This window comes from Lithobates pipiens, unplaced genomic scaffold, assembly GCF_037356315.1.
Source record: "Lithobates pipiens isolate NorthernLeopardFrog02 unplaced genomic scaffold, aLitPip1_a1.2 Scaffold_19, whole genome shotgun sequence".
NCBI classification, from domain to species: domain Eukaryota; kingdom Metazoa; phylum Chordata; class Amphibia; order Anura; family Ranidae; genus Lithobates; species Lithobates pipiens.
The window spans coordinates 517,309,617-517,334,225 of NW_027507764.1; the positions used below are offsets into that span (position 1 = coordinate 517,309,617).

General features: G+C 41.9%; 1 protein-coding gene across 1 annotated transcript in view; it reads right to left on the reverse strand.

Annotated features, from left to right (window-relative positions):
• The window catches only part of EIF3E (eukaryotic translation initiation factor 3 subunit E), a 79,583-nt gene that overhangs the window by 1,710 nt on the left and 53,264 nt on the right, over positions 1 to 24,609 (reverse strand). The window contains exons 10-12 of the mRNA XM_077493174.1: positions 21,492 to 21,601; positions 3,117 to 3,219; positions 1,147 to 1,281 (exon numbers count right to left, since the gene is read on the reverse strand). Coding sequence (XP_077349300.1) covers positions 1,147 to 1,281; positions 3,117 to 3,219; positions 21,492 to 21,601 — 348 coding nt within the window. The remainder of the gene's footprint in view (positions 1 to 1,146; positions 1,282 to 3,116; positions 3,220 to 21,491; positions 21,602 to 24,609) is intronic.

A 24,609-nucleotide genomic window follows, 5' to 3' on the forward strand; every position in this document is an offset into this window, starting at 1 on the left:
TTGCAAGTCGCCGCAAGTCGGAGTCGCCTCGCCTGCAGTGTGAACCGGCCCTAAGGGAGCCCAGGAGTGTAGCTTTAGAGCCGGTTCACACAGCGGGCGATGCGAGGCGACACGACTCGCCCTCGCAAGTCGCCCCCGTTCTGTACAATGGAACCGTTCTGAGAGGAGTGACTCGAGTCGCTCCGACTCAGAAAAAAGGTTCCTGTACTACTTTTGGGCGACCTAGGGGCGACTTGCATTGACTTCTATACAGAAGTCATCTGCAAGTTGCCGCTGAGGTCGCGGCAGGTCGCGGCGAGGCAAGTCGGAGTCGCCTCGCCTGCAGTGTGAACCGGCCCTTACAGCTTCACGCCAGGAACCCTACTGCGCATGCGCGAATCCCCGATCCCCACTCCTATTGGACAGGGTGAGGAGGAGAGAGCCACGCAATGATGTCATGGGCTGTGGCACAGACTGCCGGAAGTTGGAACAGGATAACTGTCAAAGACAATATATTTTTAATTTATTTGCAAAAAGCAGGCATATCAGAGCTTTGCTCCAACTATCCTGCTCCATATGATTGTATGGGATCAGTGACTTGATATTAAGCTGGCCATATATGGATTGAACGTCAACAAAATAGCTTAGGGTAAAAAAAAAAAAAAAAAAAAAGGTCTTAAGAAAATTCTTTGAACAATTTGAATGTCCTCAAAAGATTTTCTTTGCTTTTAATATTTGATTTTGGAATGAGTGGACTTTACCAAATGAAAATCAAATACACTGTTAGAAGTTTGTGAATTTTTTTCTTCAACTCCTGATCCTTTGAATTCTCTCCTCACTGCGGTAGAAAATGAATGCCCATTTTACCCCACTAACGATTAGGAAAACAAACTTCTAGAACATTCTAAGAATCTTTGTTTGACTGTAAAGCTGGCCATAGATGAGTAGAATTTCAGAGGACAGAATACGCAACTTGAATTTTCAAGAGGTCTGCAAAGGCTGCCCTGCATCTCTGTAATTACTGGTTTACTTTAAGAACAATAAAACGAGGAATATAACAAAGCCATTTTAAGAAACAACTTAAGACAACAAAAGTCTATCTTCCCCGTGTGAAGGTAAGGTTACACACACACACACACACACACACAAATAAACCAGTCTCATCACCTCAGCCCTGGTGTTCTGGTTCATCTTCTTCTCAATGTTCATTGCCAACATCTGACTGCGGAAAGCAAGACTCTTCGTCTTTTCTATGACTTGTTGATAAGGTGATACAGCATTATTTCCCATTACAACATGACCCTACAAAAGGAAGAGAAACGTTATGTACCATCTTTGCAGTATTTATGATGGGTTTATTGAAAGAACAGGCTGTTCAAATCAATCATAAATCAGAGGGCAGCCACAAGGACAACCTGTGCAAGCAAGACAATAGACATAGAAAACTGTAAATCTCAACCAAACTGTCTGATAAATGCTACAACACTTAGAATAAGAGAATACATAAATTACTATTTCATAAGCCACTGCAAGGACTTTGTGCTGCAGGTAATTTCTAGATTAGCCTCTCAACATTTTTACCCCAGGGTAACCCTTGAAATAATTTTCAGATCTCAGAGCCCCTGGTAAAATTGATGGTCGTGGTAGGTCTGAAGTTTCAGTCATGCCATGGCTCTGCCAAGTGGAATGGGACATGGAACTATGCAAGAACCAGTAGGTAGGAGGATAGTTAGCCACAGCTCAGGGAACCCCTAGCCAACTCTGGAGGAACCCTAGGGTTCTACAGAACTCTGGCTGAAAATGGCTGTTCTAGATGCACCAAAAATGTCCATGACTAACAAGGAACTAAAAATACAGGTTGCAATTAATGAGGTTGTCCATATTAGGTCTCAGTAACCATCAGAATGATCACCAGAGCGTTTTTCTTCAACTACAGCAATTTTCTATAAACTTTTGTCCTTTCCTTAAAGCATTTGTACACCTAAGCATTCCTAAATGTACAATACTCCTCCTAACCAATGTGTCATCGTTGCCCCCATAGATACAGCAGACTGGGCCACTTGGAACAAAAAGCGTGTTATTCACGGGATTTCCAAGCAAAAAAAAAAAAAAACCCACCAGCACTCCTGTTTTCCAACCATGTAGGCTGCACATTTGTTGCCTTTTGACTACAGGCTTACAAGTAGATGGTTTTTCCATGACTGTATATAGGATGAAGGCTTTGCAGCCCGCCAGCTCATAAGATGACAGGGGGCGACAACTAAAACAAGATGCTGGTCCACATCAACTGCTGGTCTTTAGTTTGTGGTAAAGCTAGCATGGGGAGGGAAAATGGGGGCCCTGTAAAAAATAAATTGGTTCAAGGTATTTTTATCCTTTGAAAAATATCTTCAGCAAAGTGGACTAGGTTGAGGACATTTAGGACATCTGTCACTCATTGAGTTCTGAAGAGACACAAGGAAGAAGCCAGATGCATTCCTGCTCCTCAATGTTCACCAGCAACAATTAAATTTTTGTGGGGATGAATAGCGACAGTCAATCACTGGACTGCTAATGAAACCATGAATGTTACTTTAGGTTGGAACTTCAGTTAACCCTCAAATTTTCTAAAGGCTACCGATGCAAAATTTCAACAGATTTAGAAAAATTTTCTGATTGGCGAGCCTACATTGATGATCTAAGGTCTGCTGTAAAGGTGCAGTGGGCTCAGTTAGGACCATTAAAAGGAATACTACAACTATAGAAATCGTCTAACAAAATTCATAGATGCAGAAGACTGGCAGTTAAACTGCCAAATTCAGCTTTCTGGAAAAATAAAAAAAATGATCGAGCACTTATTACTTTTCGACAGGGGCCTGCAGAGAACTGCACCTGCAATCAGTGGATTGGGGAGGTGAGGTGAGACTCCTCAGACATCACCTCCAGCTTTTTTTGCCATACTGCTCTATGGGTTTTCAGTTTGAAAGCTGCAGGATCTCTTAATGAACTACAAGGAAGCTCTTCAGCATCCTCATAAACCATTGAGACACCTTAAATATGGGTGTAACAGGTTTAAAATGTCAACCCACCCTTTAAACCAAGTCTGACAAACCAGGCAAAACATTAAAAAAAAAAAAAAAAAAAAAAAGAAGTCTTACCAACTTGGAGTCTATCTTCGCATCTAGTCTGGCATTGCGAATTAAATTGACTATCCACCTTTCAGCTTCTTCAGGGCTCATATTCAATTTATCAGCCAACATGCTGGGGAAAGAACATAAGTAAAATTATCAACCAATAAGGAGGAGCACATCAATTTATGCAATATACCAAACTACTACACCACACTTGTACTCCACTGTTTACTTCCCACTCTACAGGAGCACAGCAACTGACTGAAGCATCCATTGTGGTTACAATGCTCCTCAGGCTCCAATGGGAAGGTGTAAAAAAAAAAAAAAAAAAAAAAAAAAAAAAAAAAGTTTTTTTTTAAATATTATTAATATAGGTGCACATATTAAAAGGTTTGCAAATGGTTTAGGGCTGAAACAACTAATCGATGAAATTAATCGATTACTATTTTCATAATCGATTAATCGGCCAGTAACATAATGGGGTTAAAAAAAAAAAAAACTAAAATGGGCCCTTTATAGTACAAGAAGAGCGAATAATCGCTACTGTACCTTATTACTTTCACTGTTCAACAGTAAAAAAAATGAATCCCTTACAGTAAGTCATTATCTGCTTTTTTTTCTACTATAAAGGGCTCATTTTAGTTTTTTAAACCCATTATGTTAGTAAATGTCTTAGAACCTGGTGCACATCTGTGTTTATTGGTGCTTTTTGCAGAAATGCACTACAATTCATTTACATGGTTTCCTGTGGGACACGTTCATATCTGGGACTTTTAAACGGAAAATGGTGCTTTAGTAATTCAATATACTTCAATGGAGAAGCTGCAGAAAAGCATCTAATGCATTTTTGCAGCAATTTGTGTTTTTTTAACCAGTTGCCGACCGCCGCACGACGATGTACGTCGATAGCATGGCACGGGCAGGCATATTGGCGTACATGTACGTCCCTTGCCTCCCGCGGGTCGGGGGCCCGATCGGGCCCCCGCCCGGTGCCTGCGGCGGTCGGTATTCGTGCGGGAGCGATCCCGGACGAGGGGACGGCCATTCGTTCATGGCCACCCCCTCGCGATCGCTCCCGACGAATAGGAATCCCCCGTGACATCACTTCCTCTCCTGTAATGTAAACACAGGAGAGGAAGTGATGTATTCTCTCCTCCGTGTCGGTATTTTTCGTTCCGACACGGAGGAGAGCGGATCGGTGAGTTGCACCAACACTCTACACACACAGTAGAACATGCCAGGCACACTCACACCCCCCCTTTACCCCCCGATCACCCCCCCAATTACCCCTGCCCCCCAGTCACAGTGACACCAATGTCATTTTTTTTTTTGCATTGGTGTCATTTGTGACTGTAATAACTGTTAGGGCAGTTAGAGTTAGCCCCCTTTAGTTCTAATGTACCCCCCTAACCCCCCCAATAAAGGTTTAACCCCGTGATCACCCCCCGTCGCCAGTGTCACTAAGGCTGGGTTCACATTGCAGCGGTTTATGAGAACGAATGTGATTCGCACCGCACTGCAGTGCAAATCACATCCGATCTCTGTGCGATTCGAGTTCAGCCATTCGCCGCACCCGCCACACCCGCCGCAAATTCGCACGGGACCCTTTTTTTGGCTCGCAGCAGAATCGGATCGCATGGGTGTTCACACCATGCGATCCGAGTTTGCAGATCGCACTGCGATATGCGAACTGATCTGGGGGTGTCAGTAACATTTCACTGACACTCCCAGCAGTTCGCATAGGGCAGTGTGAACTGCCGCCGGGAGGCATGCGATGCGGGAACCCGCCGCGGATTTGCGGCGTTTCCGCATCGCTCCAGTGTGAACCCAGCCTAATAAGCGATCATTTTTCTGATCGCCGTATTAGTGTCACAGGTGACGCTAGTTAGGCAGGTAGGTATTTAGGTTCGCCGCAGCTTTTTATAGCGCCGGGGACCCCCATATACTACCGCATAAAGCCCCCTGATTGCCCCCTAGTTAACCCTTTCACCAGTGATCACCATATAACTGTTACAGGTGACGCTGGTTGGTTAGTTATTTTTTATAGTTTCAGGGCACCCGCCATTTATTACCTAATAAAGGTTTAACCCCCTGATCACCCGGCGGGTGTCATTTGTGACTAATAACTGTTAGGGCAGTTAGGGTTAGCCCCCTTTAGTTCTAAGGTACCCCCCTAACCCCCCCAATAAAGGTTTAACCCCGTGATCACCCCCCGTCGCCAGTGTCACTAAGGCTGGGTTCACATTGCAGCGGTTTATGAGAACGGATGTGATTCGCACCGCACTGCAGTGCAAATCACATCCGATCTCTGTGCGATTCGAGTTCAGCCATTCGCCGCACCCGCCACACCCGCCGCAAATTCGCACGGGACCCTTTTTTTGGCTCGCAGCAGAATCGGATCGCATGGGTGTTCACACCATGCGATCCGAGTTTGCAGATCGCACTGCGATATGCGAACTGATCTGGGGGTGTCAGTAACATTTCACTGACACTCCCAGCAGTTCGCATAGGGCAGTGTGAACTGCCGCCGGGAGGCATGCGATGCGGGAACCCGCCGCGCATTCGTGGCGTTCCCGCATCGCTCCAGTGTGAACCCAGCCTAATAAGCGATCGTTTTTCTGATCGCTGTATTAGTGTCACAGGTGACGCTAGTTAGGCAGGTAGGTATTTAGGTTCGCCGCAGCTTTTTATAGCGCCAGGGACCCCCATATACTACCGCATAAAGCCCCCTGATTGCCCCCTAGTTAACCCTTTCACCAGTGATCACCATATAACTGTTACAGGTGACGCTGGTTGGTTAGTTATTTTTTTATAGTTTCAGGGCACCCGCCATTTATTACCTAGTCTCACTAGTGTACCCCTAAATTTAGGGGTGTCTACTTTCCAAAATGGGGTCATTTGGGGGGGGTTTGTGCCATCTTGGCATTTTATGGCCTTCAAAACTGTAACGCCCTTAGAAAGCCTGAAGGCGGTGCTTGGTTTTCGGGGCCCCGTACGCGGCTAGGCTCCCAAAAAGTCCCACATATGTGGTATCCCCGTACTCAGGAGAAGCAGCAGAATTTATTTTGGGGTGTTATTTCACATACGCCCATAGCATGTGTGAGCAATATATCATTTAGTGACAACTTTGTGTAAAAAAAAAAAAAAAATTTTTTTTTTTGTCATTATTCAATCGCTTGAGGCAAAAAAATAAAATATTCAATGGGCTCAACATGCCTCTTATCAATTTCCTTAGGGGGTCTACTTTCCAAAATGGGGTCATTTGGGGGGGTTTTGTACTGCCCTGCCATTTTAGCACCTCAAGAAATGAGATAGGCAGTCGTAAACTAAAAGCTGCGTAAATTGCAGAAAACGTACCTTAGTTTGTAGATGTGACAACTTTTGCGCAAACCAATAAATATACAATTATTGACTTTTTTTTTACCAAAGACATGTGGCTGAATACATTTTGGCCTAAATGTATGACTAAAATTGAGTTTATTGGATTTTTCTAATAACAAAAAGTAGAAAATATCATTTTTTTTCAAAATTTGCGGTCTTTTTACGTTTATATCGCAAAAAATAAAAATCGCAGAGGCAATCAAATACCATCAAAAGAAAGCTCTATTTGTGGGAAGAAAAGGACGTAAATTTTGTTTGGGTACAACATTGCATGACCGCGCAATTACCAGTTAAAGCAGCGCAGTGCCAAAGTGTAAAAAGACCTCTGGTCATTTACCAGCAAAATGGTCCGGTCTGAAAGTGGTTAATCTGCCCAAAAAAAAAAAAATAAATAAATGCAAATTACAGTAAAATCACGTGCGCAAAAATCAAAAGGCACAGCAAAAAGCACTTCAGAAACAGATCAAATGCAAACTGCATAGGTGTGTACCTAGCCTTATGCTGGCCACACGGATCGATTTTCAGACAAGAATATTGAGATGAAAAATCTTTGTACATTTGCTGAATGAAAGAATTTTGTTTGAAATTTTCACTTGTTTTTAACATCCTGTTTTTAAAATGAATGTAATTTCTGAATGAAAACCACATCCACTGTCTGAAAATTCCTTTGACTAAGAAGTTGTCTATTTCCAAATTTTCCCATCACTGTGGTTGAAAATGAACGTCAATTTGACACACTTTTTTTTTTAAAGGTTATTAACTAATTAATCGAAACAATAAATCGGCCAACTAATCGATTATGAAAATAATCGTTAGTTGCAGCCCTAAAATGGTTGACTGTGCCTTTAATGCCATCCAAGTTCTTTGCTGGCAACACAATGGTTGAAGAATAACACCAGCCAACTAAATACATTTGATTTAAAAATGGTAATGCAGAGGATCTCGTGGTTCTATAATACCTACATAATACATTAAGTCCCGGTTTACACTGGTTTGAGACATTCTGTAAGGCTCAAAAGCACTGCATCTGTAAAAAATAGTGCAGGGGACTTTTGCCACAGCAGAGTCAGATGTGTGAACACCCACGCGATCAGGTTCCACAAATTCCACTGCGTTTTGCCAACTGATTTTGGGGTGTCGTTCATATATACACACACACACACACACACACACACACACACACACACACACACACTGCAGCGGTTCGCATGAACAGAGCGTTTTTCATGCAGTAAGGAAACAGCACATAATTTGCTGCAAATTCCGCACTTCAGTGTGAACTGGGCCTAATGTGTAACAAAGCCGATCAATGTAGGCATAAGTCTGCCGACTCTGCCACTAGCTCCTTCCGATGTCTTCTAATCACTGGTAAATCTCTCTACCCAGGTGATCCCACTTTTTTTTTTTATAACCCCACCTAGGTACCCCCCCGTTTCCCCCTCTGATTAGAGGGCAGGATATTTTCCCCAGTAGCATTGCGATGGCTCAAGACTTTACATTTCGACTGCGTGAAACCATTTCATGACTTTTGAAGGCAATTGCTATATTTGCCTGGAGTTAGAAACCCGTCAGGATCCAGCAGACCTCTGACTGTTTACTGTGGCAGATATTCTATTAAAGGCAGGAGTTCAGCTTCTGTTCTTAGCTTTTGCCCAGACCTGCAAGGCCAGAAAAGATAATTGGTCTGGAGAAGTGTTTCTAATTAACTCAATTAGTAACATGGTAGCACGCAGCTGGCTATGCACTTTGATGTGCTTTGTCACAACACTTGTTCCCAAAACATCACAAGGCACCCAGTGTATAAATTTTGCTCTTAAACCAGCACACATCCCACGCAAGAGGCCACATTTCCATACTGTTACCACAAGTCATCCTGACCGGCCTACAACGCACACTATACGGCCAACTAATGTGGTTTTCCTGACAGCTAATCCCTTTTGCCCAACTCCCAGCCTTGCACAATGTTTGATTAAGGACTAAATCTTAATATGCAAATGAGCAACCAGCCAGTCATCCACTATGCCTTTCTTAATGCTTTATAGTTTCCTGCTTAAATTGACCTCCTCGCTGCCTAAAACAAACAGTGAGTAAGTTGCAGTCTGTTCCACTGTCACGCCAGACATGCGAGTACATAAAACTTTAAAGTGGCGAACACAACGATGACTCACTCACAAGGTTTACAGCCTCTATCGGGTTTCCTAGATGGATTGTTTGTCTACATGAAAGTGATACCATGACAGAAAGAACTGAAAAGGCTGCGTAATGTTAAGTCTGTGACACCAGTTAAAGGACCTGGAAGTTATCTCAAGATTTTCATTTACTTACAAAACTTTCTACCTTAACCAGTTCCCGACCAGCGCACGACGATGTACACCGGCAGAATGGCATGGGCAGGCATACTGGCATGTCCATTTCTATATGCCGCCCTGCCATCACACGCCACCGGCGGCGCGCTCGTGTGCCGGTCGGGATCCCCGCGAGCCTCACGGGGAAGCTGAACGGAGAGGTGCCATTGTAAACAGCATCTCCCCGTTCTGCCTAGCAACAAGTGGCGCTAAGCTCTGCTCCATGTGATTGGAGCAGAGATCAGTGTTCACTAACACAAAGCCCAGCCCCCACAGTTAGTAACACACCCCTAGGAACACTTAACCCCTACACTGCCACCCCCCCCCCCCCCCCCCCCGGTTAACCTCTTCACTGACACAGGAATCACTGCATTTGTATAGCATTGATTGCTGTATAAATGACAATGGTCCCAAAAATGTGTCAAAACTGTTCGATGTGCATAATGTTGCAGTCACAATAAAAAAATCGCTGATCACCACCATTACTAGTAAAAAAAATAAAAATAAAAAATGCCATAAAACTATTCCCCATTTTGTAAACGCTATAACTTTTGTGCAAACCAATCAAACGCTTATTGTGATTTTTTTTACCAAAAATATGTAGAAGAATACATATCGGCCCATACTGAGGGAAAAACGTTATATTTTTGGGTGATATTTATTACAAGAAAAAGTATAAAATAATGAGTTTTTTCAAAATTGTCGCTCTATTTTTGTTTATAGTGCAAAAAATAAAAACCGCAGGGGTGATCAGATACCACCAAGAGAAAGCTCTATTTGGGGGGAAAAAAGGACGCCAATTTTGTTTGAGAGCCACGTCGCATGACCGCGCAATTGTCAGTTAAAGTGACGCAGTGCCGAATCGCAAAAAGTGGTCTGGTCTTAAGCCAGCAAAATGGTCCGGTCTGAAAGTGGTTAAAGAAACCATGTCACTAATTAAAAAAAATAAATAAATATGGACTTGCAAGGTCTCTTACACTTTTCATGTTATAGCCCCCTCTTTCTAGGAGTGTCTACCATCTGTGCTGGCCCAGCTCCTCCAACTATATGGATAACATTTCATGTAGCAGTCAGGGGAAGATTGTTAAAGCGTTCGTTACCCCAGCATTTCATATTCCTGTTGTACCATGTACTTGTACGAAAAACTCTCCTGTTTTTAGTATTGCTTTGTTTGTGTGAAATCCCTGGTGTTTCTGCCAGTCCCTCTGCTTTATTAAAAAAAACAAAAAAAAAAACAGACCACACTAAGCAGGAGAACGCACCATGGTCAGTTCTCTAGCTGTGCTGGGAACTCAGCCTGCTCTATTCCAATAAGCGCAGTGTGCTGCTGTTTCTCCTGCCCCCAACTCTTATGCAGCCAAGAACAGAAGGAGCAAAGGGAATGTGATCACTAACAGTGAGGGAAGTTATTTGATCCCCTGCTGATTTTGTATGTTTGTCAAATGACAAAAATGGTCTATATTTTAATGGCTGGTTTATTTTAACATTGAGAGACAGAACAAAAAAAATCCAGAAAAACACATTTCAAAAAAGTTATAAAATTGATTTGCATTTTAATGAGTGAAATAAGTATTTGACCCCTTTGCAAAACATGACTTAGTACTTGGCGGCGAAACCCTTTTTGGCAATCACAGAGTTAAGACATTTCTTGTAGTTGGCCTTTAGGCTTGCACACATCTCAGGAGGGATTTTCTCCTACTCCTCTTTGCAGATCCCATCCAAGTCATTAAGGTTTCGAGGCTGACGTTTGGCAACTCAAACCTTCAACTTCCTCTACATATTCTCTATGGGATTAAGGTCTGGAGACTGGCTAGGCAACTCCAGGACCTACATGTGCTGCTTCTAGAGCCACTCCTTTCTTGCCTTGGCCGTGTGTTTTGGGTCACTATCACGCTGGATTACCCATCCACGATCAATCCCCTGACTGAGGGAAGGTGATTCTCACCCAAGTTTTGATGGTACATGGCCCTGTCCATCGTCCCTTTATGCTGTGGGGGTGTTTTTCTGCTAAGGGGACAGAAAACTTCACTGCATCAATGTTTCCACCTCCATGTTTGACAGTGGGGATAGTGTTCTTTGGGTCATTAGGCAGCATGCTTCCTCCAAACACAGAGTTGAGTTGATGCCAAAGAGCTTGATTTTGGTCTCATCTGACCACAAGGCTTTTACCCAGTTCTCCTCTGAATCATTCAGATGTTCATTAGCAAGTTTCAGGGCGGGCTGTACATGTGCCTTATGGGGTGGGGGGACCTTGCAGGATGATGATGATTCCAGCTGCCTTGAGATCATGGACATTCTCCTGTGTAGTTCTGGGCTGATTCCTCACCATTCTCATGATCTTTGAAACTCCACAGGGTTAGATCTTGCATGGAGCCCCAGACCAAGGGAGATTGACAGTTATTTTGTTTCTTCGATCCACCAACTGTTGTCACCCTCTCACCAAGCTGCTTGGTAATGGTCTTGTAGCCCATACCACCCTTGTTTAGGTCTACAATCTTGTCCCCGACATCCTTAGACAGCTCTTTGGTCTTAGCCATGGTGCAGAGATTGGAATCTGATTGCTTCTGTGGATAGCTTTTTATACAGGTAAAAAGGCCAGATTAGGAGCACTCCCTTAAAGAGAGAGTGCTCCTGATCTCAGCTCGTTGCTTGTATAGAAGACACCTGGGAGCCAGAAATCTTGCCAATAGGGGATAAAATACTTCTTTCACTCGTTAAAATGTAAATTTATAACTTATGAAATGCGTTTTTCTGTTTCTCACTGTTAAAATAAACCTACCATTAAAATGAAAGACTGATCATTTATCAGTCAGATGGCAAACCTACAAAATCAGTAGGGGAACAAATACTTTTTTCCCCTCACTTTATAAAAGGGTATAATTTTTTATTTTTTTTTATATCTATACACAAATATTTAGCTTTTTCTTTCAATTTTAAACTGAAAGGGCTGTTTTACAAGGTGATCGTTTACCATCACTTTAAGTGGTAGCTCTGAATCTACTGGGGCTGCTGACATTGCATCCAAGATAGAGCCCAGCAGCAGCCTCAGCTTTGATGTCTAGACCTCCTGAGAGGGACATACATACCTACCTTCCTTTCACTCACTGTCGCTCTGTTCAGCCAAAGTGAATAAAAGCAGAGCTCTGTGTAAGGTGTACCAAAGGTCAGGGCTTTGTTCTAAGGTAAGTATTTCATAACAACTGCATTAATTTAAATTCATGATATTAATTTAAACAAAAACAAATAGAGCACTATATATATATATATTTTTTTTAAGCTGTCATGTGGTTTCAGTACCAAAATTTCCACACGTTCCACACTGAATCATCACATAATATTCTGTACTATATCTTTTGATTGCCAAAGTTGGATGGAGGAGCAGTGGTGTGAAGCAATGGCAAGTATATGTTGCAGGAATGGGCGGATTAAAGCAAACCCAATGCACTGCCCTAAAAATGGCAAAAAAACGTTCACAGCAAATTATGTTACTGTAGAATATCTACTGTTGAAGGCTTTCATAGGTTACTGCAATTCTCCATCTTCTCCATTTCACACAGGACTGGGAGCTGTCTACAGGGAGTAGAAAGACGCATAGGGAGCGATTTACTAAAACTGGAGTGCGCAAAATCTGGTGCACCTCTGCATGGTAGCCAATCAGCTTCTAACCTGTACAATTAAGCTTTGACACAAAGAAAAGCCTGGGAGAGGACTGGTTTCGATGCAGAGCTGTACCAGATTTTGCACTCTAGTTTTAGTAAATCAACCCCATAGACTTGTACTGTGAAGAGGAGCAGTACACCACAAACCATGCAAAACGGCCATCAGATCCTGTGTACTTAGAGAGCATACAAGTCTCATTTAAACAAGAAAACACCTGAAGAGATGCAAATTGAGAATTGTTCCAGAAATTAAGATTATACAATTTGTCATTCTGAAACAGTTTATATGCAATTTAAATACATTTTTATTCACCTGTGTTGACAAACTAACCAACAAGCTACTCAATCGCTTGCCAACCGGCTCCAGTACATATAGGTCGGCACTTTGAAGATGGATATCTTGGTAACGGCAGCAGCTGCTGCCACAACCAAGGTATTCATCTCTCCAGGAGCTAGTCGTGTTTATGACAATGGTGGTCTCTGCAGCGGATTGGTCGTGAGATCACCTTTATAGGTGGTGGGAGAGGGCCCCCCGCTGCTCTCCCGTGCTCTACGCCGCTTACCGGAGCTGTCGGCAGTGGCGATTGGGTCCTTGTTGTGACTGGGTATGGAGACAAGTGAGGGGAAGATGGTCCCCACCCATCTCCATACCATAGCAGGGTGGAAGCGACGTCATAACGTCACTTCCGCCAATACGCCTAAAGTGCCATTTTTTCAAATGACAGTTTATTTTAATTGTATTTTAGTTCAAATATGAGATCTGAGGACTTTTTGACCCTGGATCTCATTTAAGAGGACCTGACATGCCTTTTTCTATTACAAGAGATGTTTACATTCCTTGTAATAGGAATAAAAGTGACCACATTTTTGATTTTTGTTTTTAAAACAGTGAAAAAAAAATAATCAAGTAAAATAAAAAATTTTTTTTTAAAGCTCCCCGTCCTGATGAGCTCGCACGCAGAAGCAAACGCATATTGTGAGTAGCGCCTGCATAAGAAAACGGTGGTCAAACCACACGTGAGGTATTGTCGCAATCGTTCGAGCGAGAGCAATAATTCTAGCACTAGACCTCTAACTAAAAACATGTCACCTGTAGAATTTTTTAAACATCGCCTATGGAGATTTTTAAGGGTAAATGTTTGACGCCATTCCAAATAAGCGGGTGCAAATTTGACGAATTACATGTTGGGTATCAATTTACTTGGCGTAACATTATCCTTCACAATATAAAAAAAATAAAAAAATTGGGCTAACTTTACTGTTGTATTTTTTTATTCAAAAAGTGCATTTTTTTCCCCAAAGTGCACTTGTAAGAATGCTGCGCAAATACGGTGTGAAAAAAAAGTATTGCAATGACAGCCATTTTATTCTCTAGGGTGTCAGAAAAAACACATTATATAATGTTTGGGGGTTCTAAGTAATTTTCTAGAGAAAAAAAAAAAAACACACACACAAAAACAAAAAAAAAACAAAACGGTTTTAAACTTGTAAACCCGCAAAATTTCAAAACGAAGCTAGTCCTTAAGTGGTTAAGTCAAGAACTGGAATGTGGAAGCATCCACATTCATACATACAATGGCAAACTTCCCAGAGCAGCAGCCATTCCAGCCTTCATTAAAATATGTATCTCTTGATAAAGCCAGTAGACATCACCTTATAATAAAGTACCCCTTGATACATAGAAAAATTATTATTATTAGCCTAAAACAGTGTATAAATCACTTAACCACTTCAATACAAGGGCACTTTCTCCCCCTTCATGCCCAGGCCAATTTTAAGCTTTCAGTGCCATCACATTTTGAATGACAATTGCGCGGTCATGCAACAGTGTAGCCACAAAAAGAGCTTTCTTTTGGTGGCATTTAATCTCCACTGAGTTTTTATTTTTTGCTTAACAAATAAAAAAAAAAAGGTTTCTTTGTTTCGGTTATAAAATTTAGTAAATAAGTACGTTTTCAGCCGCACTGATGAGAAGTTACTGACAGGCATCCCTTGTCTGACGGGTAAGCATGCCTGGTGGATGTGCACTGATAATCATGCTGATTATCAGACCCACCCCCCATATCAGGAGAGTTGTTGATCGGCTCGCCTCATGCCTTGTCAGCGCAAAGAAGAGAAGCCGATAAACGGCACTTCCTGCTTACGATGTGATCGGACACAGCTGAACACATGTCATAGGCTCTTAACCAAGATGGGAGATGTATGTCAGAGCAACACACCGCAATACGGATTGGCACGCGAGAGGCTTGTCCTTCTGGACGTCATAGGACACCCAGTAAAGGATAAACACAACCATCCTGTGCCCGTCATTTTGCATACGGCAGCCAGGAAGTGGTTAAGCCCCCCACCCCCCAGTTTTTTAATCATTAGCTAAAACTAGAAACCACCAGGGGAAATTTACTTTTAACATTAAAGTGGTAGTAAACCCATCAATTTAACAGTTTCAAAAAAGTTACATTCCCAGCACATGTAACTCACATTGGTTGTGCTCTCAATCCAACTGTTAAACCATCAAATGCCTGGTGTCATAACTGTTCACATGTATAAATATCATGGCAGTTTAATCTTCAAGGCCAAGATGGCAGCTTCCTTGGCTGAAAATGCTAGACGGGCCTACTTCAATCAAGAAGAGAGGTATCACTGTATGTGTTAAAGAGAAAATGGTGTTAACCTTCTGGATGTGCCAAGTTTACGAATCACATGGTGGCTGGATAAAAATCAGACAGGTCTCATATGCATATTTCAACTGTTTAGCAGTTTCCTTAGAGCTCAGTAGTAAAAGGAAAAAAGGAGCACATCCTACTAAGAACCAACAGGCTTAGCACAAAAAGAAAAACGTGAACTTGCTGTCTGAAACCTGTACAATGTAGGGTGAAAACCAGCATGAAAGAAAATCGATCACACAAGTAGTGATATGTCTATTTGGCTCATCACAGAAGAGTAAATCTAATGCGATTTTACAAGCTTTTCTGAGCTGCAATCTCTCAGAAGACTTCAAAATGATGTAACCAACAAGTTTTTAATAAAGTATGTGTCACGTAAACAAGTGAAACAATCAGATTTGATTTGTGTTGCACAATGGTACATTCTGATGGCTTAATTCCGTCTCTTCCAGTAACACCTATAAAATGAGAACCATCACTGGGATACTCAGTTATGTGGGGAAGTCATCAGGAGACCCGGCAAGCCACCGCATTAATACGAGAGGGGGCAGCTCACGGTTAGGCTCACATTAATCTAAAATGGATTACAGGCTTCATCGTTGTATTGCTCTTGTAATGGACTGTGCGTGAAATGTGTCTTGACTCTATACTGAAGCTGCAAAGCCTTGCATCTTCCCTGGAACCACTTAGCCATGCCAACATGTATTGGGAGGCACCAACGGACTAGATTAAAAAGAAAACCTAAAAAGTTATTACATCTGCTGCCTCACAAATAGTATAGAAGAATAGGTGGTCACATATTACTGGATGTAAAAGGTTATCCTAACCAAAACCAAATTTTTGCTTAAAAAGGCACACTCCTGCACGATAACCCTACTTCTGACCCCCACAAAGTGGAACTCCAGAAAGGACAGAGAAGTGCTGCATTATCTATAATGTAAATAAAAATTCAGCAGGGACAGTGACTTATAGATACCAAGAGTGTGTACTGAACTGTGGAGCTTAATGCAAGGGGTCAATATGACTCACTGGACAATCTAACACGTGTACAATAATCACTGGCCACACAATGGCCAAAGAAAGGACACACTGGGGAAGTTGAAGTGGCAACAAGAGAGCACAGACCCATCAGTGTTGGAGATGAGCTAACTGAGAAGTAGGTGCCCACTTGTCAAAGTATACCTTGCACATTAGGAGACATTTTCCCCCATCAGCTGTTTTCCTTACTACAAAGTATTGATAAGATGGTAGAGAGAAGACCTGGGAGCAGTGGGTGGGAGGCCTGCATAGGGAAGCCTGTCCTGCCACATAAGGGTTTATATGTGGCCATTTTTACAGAGTGTTGAGGAGACGGCAGGTGATGGGTCATACTTTTACGTTAAACCAAAGTACAGTATTTTCATTGACCGAGTTGTTATTGCAGTGTTACTCTTAAAAGAATAAGTTCGCCTTTTGACAAAAAATAAATGCACATTTTTGCAGGTAAAAAATAAAAAATGTGCATTTATTTTTTGTTGCAGGAGCCTGTAAAGCATTGCACCAGCCATCAGATCCCTGATGCCATGCAGATCTCCTGCAGACCTGTCAGTGTATCTGCTTGCTTGTACCTCATACAAGCAAGCCAATAAGACCGACAGGAAGGATCAATGAACTACAGCGATGTTGAGAACTACAAGACGACAGCCGCTAATGCTGTTGGGACTTGTAGTTTGCAATTCACGGAACACTGGCCAAGCATGGATGAGTTTTTCTTAAAAATTGTGACAGCTAGCAGCGGGAGAAGATCCCCTGCTAGCTGTGCAGGGAAGTGGGGGGCAGTCCTTTCATAACATGGTATATCCTGGGTGTAAAATGTTATGAAAGGTGAACTTATCCTTTAAAGTAGAATTTCAGCCTAGTCACAATTTCCCCTCCTCTTCTAACACCTATGATGACTAACCTGTGTAGAAAATATATGTATATATGCACACCTATTTCCTGACCACTCCAGTCCGGTCATGTGATCCTCTGTGCCAGCCAGCTGCAGGGAAGACAATAGAGCACTCTACATAGGCTGGTAAAGCCTGAAGCAGTGACGTCACGCACAGGCTCCCATGTCCCAGCTATTATCCACTCTCTCCTGCAGTTGATGCCGACACAGGGGAGCCAGATCACATGACTGGACTGGCTAAAAAGAAGTATATACATTTTTAGTACAGGCTAGCCAGCAGGGAATGCTTTTAAGACTAGTTCAGTTTAAACTGGAATTATACTTTAACCACATCAGTTCTGGAAAGGTTTACCCCCCTTCAGGACCAGGCCAATTTTTGTGATACAGCACTGCGTTACTTTAACTGACAATTATGCGGTCATGCCACTCTAAACAAATAAAATTGATGTCCTTTTTTTCCCCACAAATAGAGCTCTCTTTTGGTGATATTTGATTAGCTATGCGTTTTTAATTTTTTGTGCTACAAACAAAAAGATCATTTTGAAAATATGTATTTATTTTTCACTTTCTGCTATAAAACATACCCAATTAAAAAAAAAAATTCATAAAAAGTTAAGCCAATATGTATTCTGCTACATATTTTTGGTAAAAAACAAAGCCCAATGAGCATATATTGATTGGTTTCACACAAGTTACAGAGCCTACAAACTATGGGATATTTTTATAGACTTTTTTTTTTTTTTTATACGAGTAATATTAGTGATTGGCGACTTATAGCGGGCCTGCGACATTATGACTGACAAATTGGACACTGACTTTTTTTTTTTAGAGACCAGCGACACCAATACAGTAATCAGTGCTAAATCATATGCACCATCACTATACCAATAACACTGGTAGGGAAGGGGTTAACATCAGGAGCAATCAAACTTAAATGTGTTCCCTGGGCGTGCTTGTTCTGTAATAAGACAGATCCGTGTTCCTGCTTAGCAGAAACACAAGATGTCTATCTTTTCCCATCACAGAACGGCGATCTGCCTGTTTTTTCATAGGCAGACCATGGTTCTGTCTGCCTCGGAACAATCGCTGGTCCCGGCAGACATTGGGTGCGCCAGACCCACTGATTGGCTCCCACTGTGTCAAATCACATTGGGAGCAGATTGCTGACAGCACGCGCACCCCAGACTGGGAAGAAAAAAAAAATCATCATGTACAGGTAAGTAGTTTCGCGCTAAAAGACCGTCCTGCCGCAGTGTATGTACGTGGGGCGGTCCTTAAGCGGTTAAAGTATTTTTTGTATGCGACTATTCAGATGCACTTTAGTGATTTAAACAAGATGCTGGCATAGTGGCACCACAGTGAATGTCAGTTGGTGCTTCGCATCAGGACACCAGAAGGCAGTTACAGAGCATGCACTGATTATCCATCCACAAATACATATATACAACAAATCCTCATAAAAGTATTTTTGTTTCTGCTGTTACTATAACAAGTAAATAGCAGTTCCTAGAAAAAGATTTGCCAACATGCCAATTAACCTTAAAATCACTATATAATTAACATTTCTAAGCTTTGCACGACACCAATACTCACGATACAAGACAAAATCCATGATATGGCCAGATATGACTAGGCGTTATTAAAAAGGGAGAAAAAAAATAAAATAAATAGGGAATCCACCATTGGTGATTCAAGAAGCTTAATACATAAAATATGTTTTTAAGTACAAGCTATAAATACTTCAGGAACAACAAAAGGATAGTGGTGATTTCTGATTATTGAAATAATGAAAGGCCAGGCATGTTCAAAGCACAATGTGCAACCAGATGTGAAGATACTTGCATGTAATGAATACTGCCGTAAACAATCAAGGATAACTTAAGGCCTAAAAACGTACAGTAGATAAAAATGGCTGACTAGGGCAAGAGGAGCAGTCCTTGCCTCTGCAGCCCAACGCCATCTATTCAACCCTGCAAGCCAAGATATTACTTCAGGTGGTTTTCTGTTATCCGCTGTCTCAGATATCCAACACAAAAAAAATAAAAAATTACAGCAAACACCACATGGCTTAGGACCTTCGTACAATTGAGCCACAACACACAAAGCCTGGTACACACTAGTAGTGTTTATTTCATTCAACCCAGCGTGCTGAATGAAAAAAAAAAAAAAAAGTCAGAGCGCTGTACTAACCATTCAATGTTAGTGCCACAACCCCCCCCCCCCCCAAGCTATTGTGTTCTGACAGGGGGCTGTAAATAGCACCAATCGGCAGACCTTTTGCAGTCCCGCCCCTTTGGCAGAATGGCCAGCTTCCGTCAGACTGGCTGCCGTAAACATGGGCTGAATGTCAGCTGGTTTCTATTGAACCAGCCGATGCTGCAAGATATTCAGCCGGTGTCTATGACCCTTCAGTGTCCATTTAGCTGCAAATAATTCCACCGAACCCAGAGCATGAGCTCTTTGTTGGAACACCCAACTTCCAAGGGTGTCGTCATTTATTCAAATTCTTCCCAAAATGCCTTTCACCATCTTACAAAGAGACTCAATCGAGCCACATACAAATTCTCTTTACAGCTTTCAGATTCTTGTAATCTCAGGGCACTGGGTATTATGTTATGCACTGGGGTGGAAAAGGCTGTCAAGCAGAATGACATGAGGCAGAGAGGTCCCTGGGTAGAAGACAGCATTTTTACTTACATGTAACGGTAGATGTACAGGAACCTCCAGAGAACATCAACAGCGAAAAAAGCTTTAAAAATGCAGACATCACCTGATACTCTTGGTTCAACAATCCAACCCATTCTAAAGGCTGCCCACATGACAGTCACACAATCCAGCCATTTTCAGCCAGGATCAGGTGACCATCTCATATCTACAAGGTGAGCCAGGCCCTTCCCCAGTAACTTGCTCTCTGGGGAAAAAGGGCTGATTAGACACGTTGAATAATCATGACTTATGCATCCTCCTTTGTAATGGTGTAGCCTGCCCAACTTATATAGAGCTCTATAGAACTATGGGCACCCCAACTCCAAGTATTTCATCCTCAAAGGGCCTGCTTTTGGTACTTTTACCTTTCTGAAAGGAAAAAGAACGTAATATCGCAAGACCCTCTTGTTTTGAATTGTACTATTGGTGTATAGTCTCCTTTGATATTGTAAAGTGCGGTGTAAACTGTTGGCGCTATATAAATCCTGTATAATACAAGCCATTGTATAAGAAATTTCAATGGCTTTTAGCAGACTGATAATTAGTGACCACATAGGTAGGCTGATGATTGCAGAAGAGAGGGGTAGTGAGAACTTTGCCCATCCTCTTAAATCATGACCCCACATAACACACAAACCTCCCTCCGAATGGCACCAATATGAAAAATTACGTTCCCTTATTTACACGAAGACAGGAACAAGTAGCCCCTGAAAACCTTTTTTTTTTTACAACTTACTGAGAGTGCGGGATAGCAATCACACACCACGGACCGTACTCAATCCAAGTACGAATCTATGGCTCATAACCAACGTTGTAACCTGGCCTAGGCCGACAAGGCCCAGGCCTAGGACAGTACTTTGCAGGGGGGCAGCACGGACAGTTAGTGTAGCACCAGTGATTAGTCTAGCGCCTCCATAATGCTGCCGCACTGGTTTTAGTATGCGGGAGGCCGGCATTCCACAACTTTGGGGGGTGCCGCTTTTAATTTTCACTGGCCTATCATCCTGGACCACAAACCATTGTCACTGTGCTATAGGTTTTCTGCTGCACCATTGGCATGGTTACATCTTCTTGGTCCTCTCCATAAAATGATCAGAAATTTGTGCTCAAAGTAAAACTATAGGCAACACTTTATTTTTTCATTTTGGATAGAAGGATGGTTATAGCCCGTCAGTTTATTTTTTACCATCCCTGTCCCATTGCAGAGATTTCCCTTCTCTTCCTGCCCCATAGCCAAACAGGAAGTGAGAGGAAATCTATGCAAATTAAGGGAATCCATTGGCCTGCCCCCAAACTAGTGTCCCCACTAAAAAAATTCAGGGCAGGTCTTAAACAGCAAGGGGTGTGACCTTGAAAGGAAGGGGCGGGTCATATTTAAAATTAGGGGATGTACGAGTTTAATCGGGCCTATGAAAGCACAAAAAAAATTAATACACTACTGCTTATAACTATTCATCTTTGTTCTTCAGGTGGAACATTAGTGAAAAAAAATATGCTAGTAGAAAGCAGAAAACTTTCCTTAAATTCTAGAAAATTGTATTTCCAAGTGTAAACTGCGTGTGGTGAATGCCCTAGCTCATGCTTGACATTTTATGGATGGGTGCCAGGCTGCTGCAACTCCTGCGTGCAATAACTGGGGACACCAGCTCCTCTCCAAGTAGTTAACTTATCTTACCTGTGAAAAAGTAATTTTACACCAGAAGTCAGCATAGACATACCTTATACTTATACATTGGTGGATACGGCAGAAAGTCTCAAATATAAAAAGTCTGGCATTTTCAATAAAATCTTCCAAGCAGGCCACAAGAAAGAAATCATTCACCAGCACCTAAGAGAAAGACAGGTTTGGAAGTTAAGATTGTACAATTGCTACAATTAAATATGCAATAAATTACGTTCAGCGCGTCTCAGAACAGATGCTTACACATACAATATATTATACACAAAGAACACTGCAGAGAAAAAACAGTCCATTAGCCCAATAATGTGTTTGTGACGTGTGTAAAATATCCCAGTTGTAACCTTCTACAGGACAGTATAGAAATTAGGGCACATATGTGCAGGGCCAGCGGGAATTAGGCTGTGCATACCACACCGTTGAGATCTCACTGGTTCAGGGCCAGATGAGTAAGACTGGGCAGTGGGGGGTTGCCTATTCAGTTCAAAGAAAGTGACAAGGAAACTGCATTTCCTGCAAGATCAATAGGCATTTTCTGCAAAAATGTTTTTAACTTGACAAATTAAAACTAATTAACCCACCACATGCAAGGACTGGTAAGCTGCAATACACATATATATATACACACACACATTATATACACATACATACATATATATATATATATATACACATATACACACACTATATTATATATATATATATATATATATATATATATATATATATATATATATATATATATATATATATATATATATATATATATATATATATATATATATAAATAAAATACACACATGCATGCATACATACAAAAAAAAAAAAAAACACGACTTTTGTACCTACTGTAAAACCCATTTCTGGAGGTTCACAGGAATTCAGATACTGTTGGGTTTTACCGCCTCCTAGGTGAGAATTGGACCCTGCCAAACTAAAAATTGTAGGGCAGTCCAGGATAACTCCTATTTTACCCCCTCATGTTTCAGTTTGTAGCAAGCAGTACCAAGAGCATGAATCAAACATGCAGGGATGGGACCTGTGTACCGCAATGGACCCCAATAAATTTCACAACTATATTGCATACAAGCCTATTTTCTCAATCAATTCAGAGAGACAGGATTCCAGAAATTGCAATGACATCCAAAAGCAGTCTAACCACTCAAATCTGATACCAGATGAGGTCAAGCCTCTTATCAAATAGGAAAAAATGCCAACAAAATCAGAGGAAGGATGAGAAAAAATAAAATAAAAAATAAAATAAAAAATCAACCTGATGCTCAAGACCAAGATAGAAGAATTGTCTTTAAGAACAATCAATGCATATGAAGCGGAGATTCAAATCATTATCCAGCATAAGAATACTAGTTCCCTTATAGCAGAAAAGACTTGCATTCCTTCTTGGCGAAGACGACACACAGCACCAACTAAATGGTGTCCAACAGAGTCCAAACCAGGAGACCTGCCTGAAGTGCAACCCAACAATGTGGGATGAACCACCTGCTCTGGAATACCAGAAAGCAGTCAACTTGAAGATCCACAGTGTGCATCATTGTTCAAAAAATTCCATCTGGAATAGGAACAGCTCCAAACAGTTCCAGGTGGAGCTTAGGATCCTACACAGCGAGTCCAGTCTGCATAGAGAAATACTCTGAATAGAGGGTATAATGGAAAGGTCTTTGTAGCAGGAGGAGCTCTAAAAGACCAAAGGCTGCAGACAGAACACCGAACCTATAAATGCAAGGCAGTGTGTACTGCATCAATAAGGGTAGACACACCCTCTTGTATTTCTGAGGTGACAGTAGGAGACTGTGTGGCCTTAAAAACATCAGCGAGAGACTACGGACACAGAGATAGCACTGTGACCGGAGGCCCAGTCTGTCCCAAGTCCCCAGAAGGAGTTAGGGGTTGCCTCAGCTCACACTCCCCAAACAGTGGGGACTGTTCCTTATGTGTCTAGATATAGAGACACTGTTGCTATGATGCAACTCAGCTCAGGGTATGAGACAAGCCCTAAGGCACTCACTAACCCAAGCAGTCAGTGGTTGACTAGGCTGGGTGGCCAGAGTGACTAGCTTCACTGCAGGCTGGTAGTAGGCACTTTCCAAAGCAGAAGTGCAACTAATTTGAATGGTCGGAAAGCACGTGTATGCAATGCAACACTCCACTCAGTGGTTGATGTCTGTACTCAATCCTTCAGCATTAAAACTCTGTGGGTAAACATAAGTAGTGGTAAATTTAAAAAGTGCCACTCGATGCCAGCCATGAGGTAGCTGCTAGTGCTCAGCCCAATCAGTTAAATCAAGAAAGCAAATCCTTACAGGCTGGTCATGTGCTAAGGCAATGCCACACCTCTGGATATGAAAAGCGCTTGATTTTACCAATACAGTACTTCATTGTCTGGCAAGTAACAAAAATGGAACCCAGTACCTGAAGGTCACATTCCATGCTAGTCCTGCAACAGTCCAGAGGAATTTGGGCACAGCTCTCCATAGTCAGGCATATCTGTATAGTTGCCATGTAGAGACTAGCTCAAGCAGCAATGCAAGGATACTTCATTGAAGTCAATAGAAGAAATCCAAAAATAGAAAAAGGCTGGTAAAAGTTGTACTTTTCTCAGCAGAGCTGAAGAAAAATGTCCGTCCTCCAATAGCAAAAATGTTAGGTAGAAGAGGGGTTATTCTGGGCTGGCCTACAAATCTGCTTGCAAGCGCCAGAATAACCCAACTGTATCTAAACTCATGTTACCAAAAAAAAAAAAAACACACACACACCTCAAAAAGTTTTTTTGGAGTTGGATAGACAAAATTATGCAACAAAGCACTAAATCTAATGATTGTGCGACCAAAAGCAGGTTTTCCTGCTTACACCCAACTGATCAACTGATTTATCATGAGGCAACTACAAGGCTGCTGAAGCACCTGTCTGATGTACAACTTATACACAATATTCTTTTAACACATGGCAACGACTTGACCATCATAAGTTTGTCAAGAGAGGTTGTGATTTTTTTTTTTTTGGTAAGGATGAGGTAAGCAAAACTCAGGACTGGGGTAAGAGATATCCTCAAAAAATAAAAAAAAATAAAAAAAAAAAAATCAAAACTAAGCCAAAAGGCTTGGTACACACAGGCTGAATATTGTCCGAAAAAAGCCAGA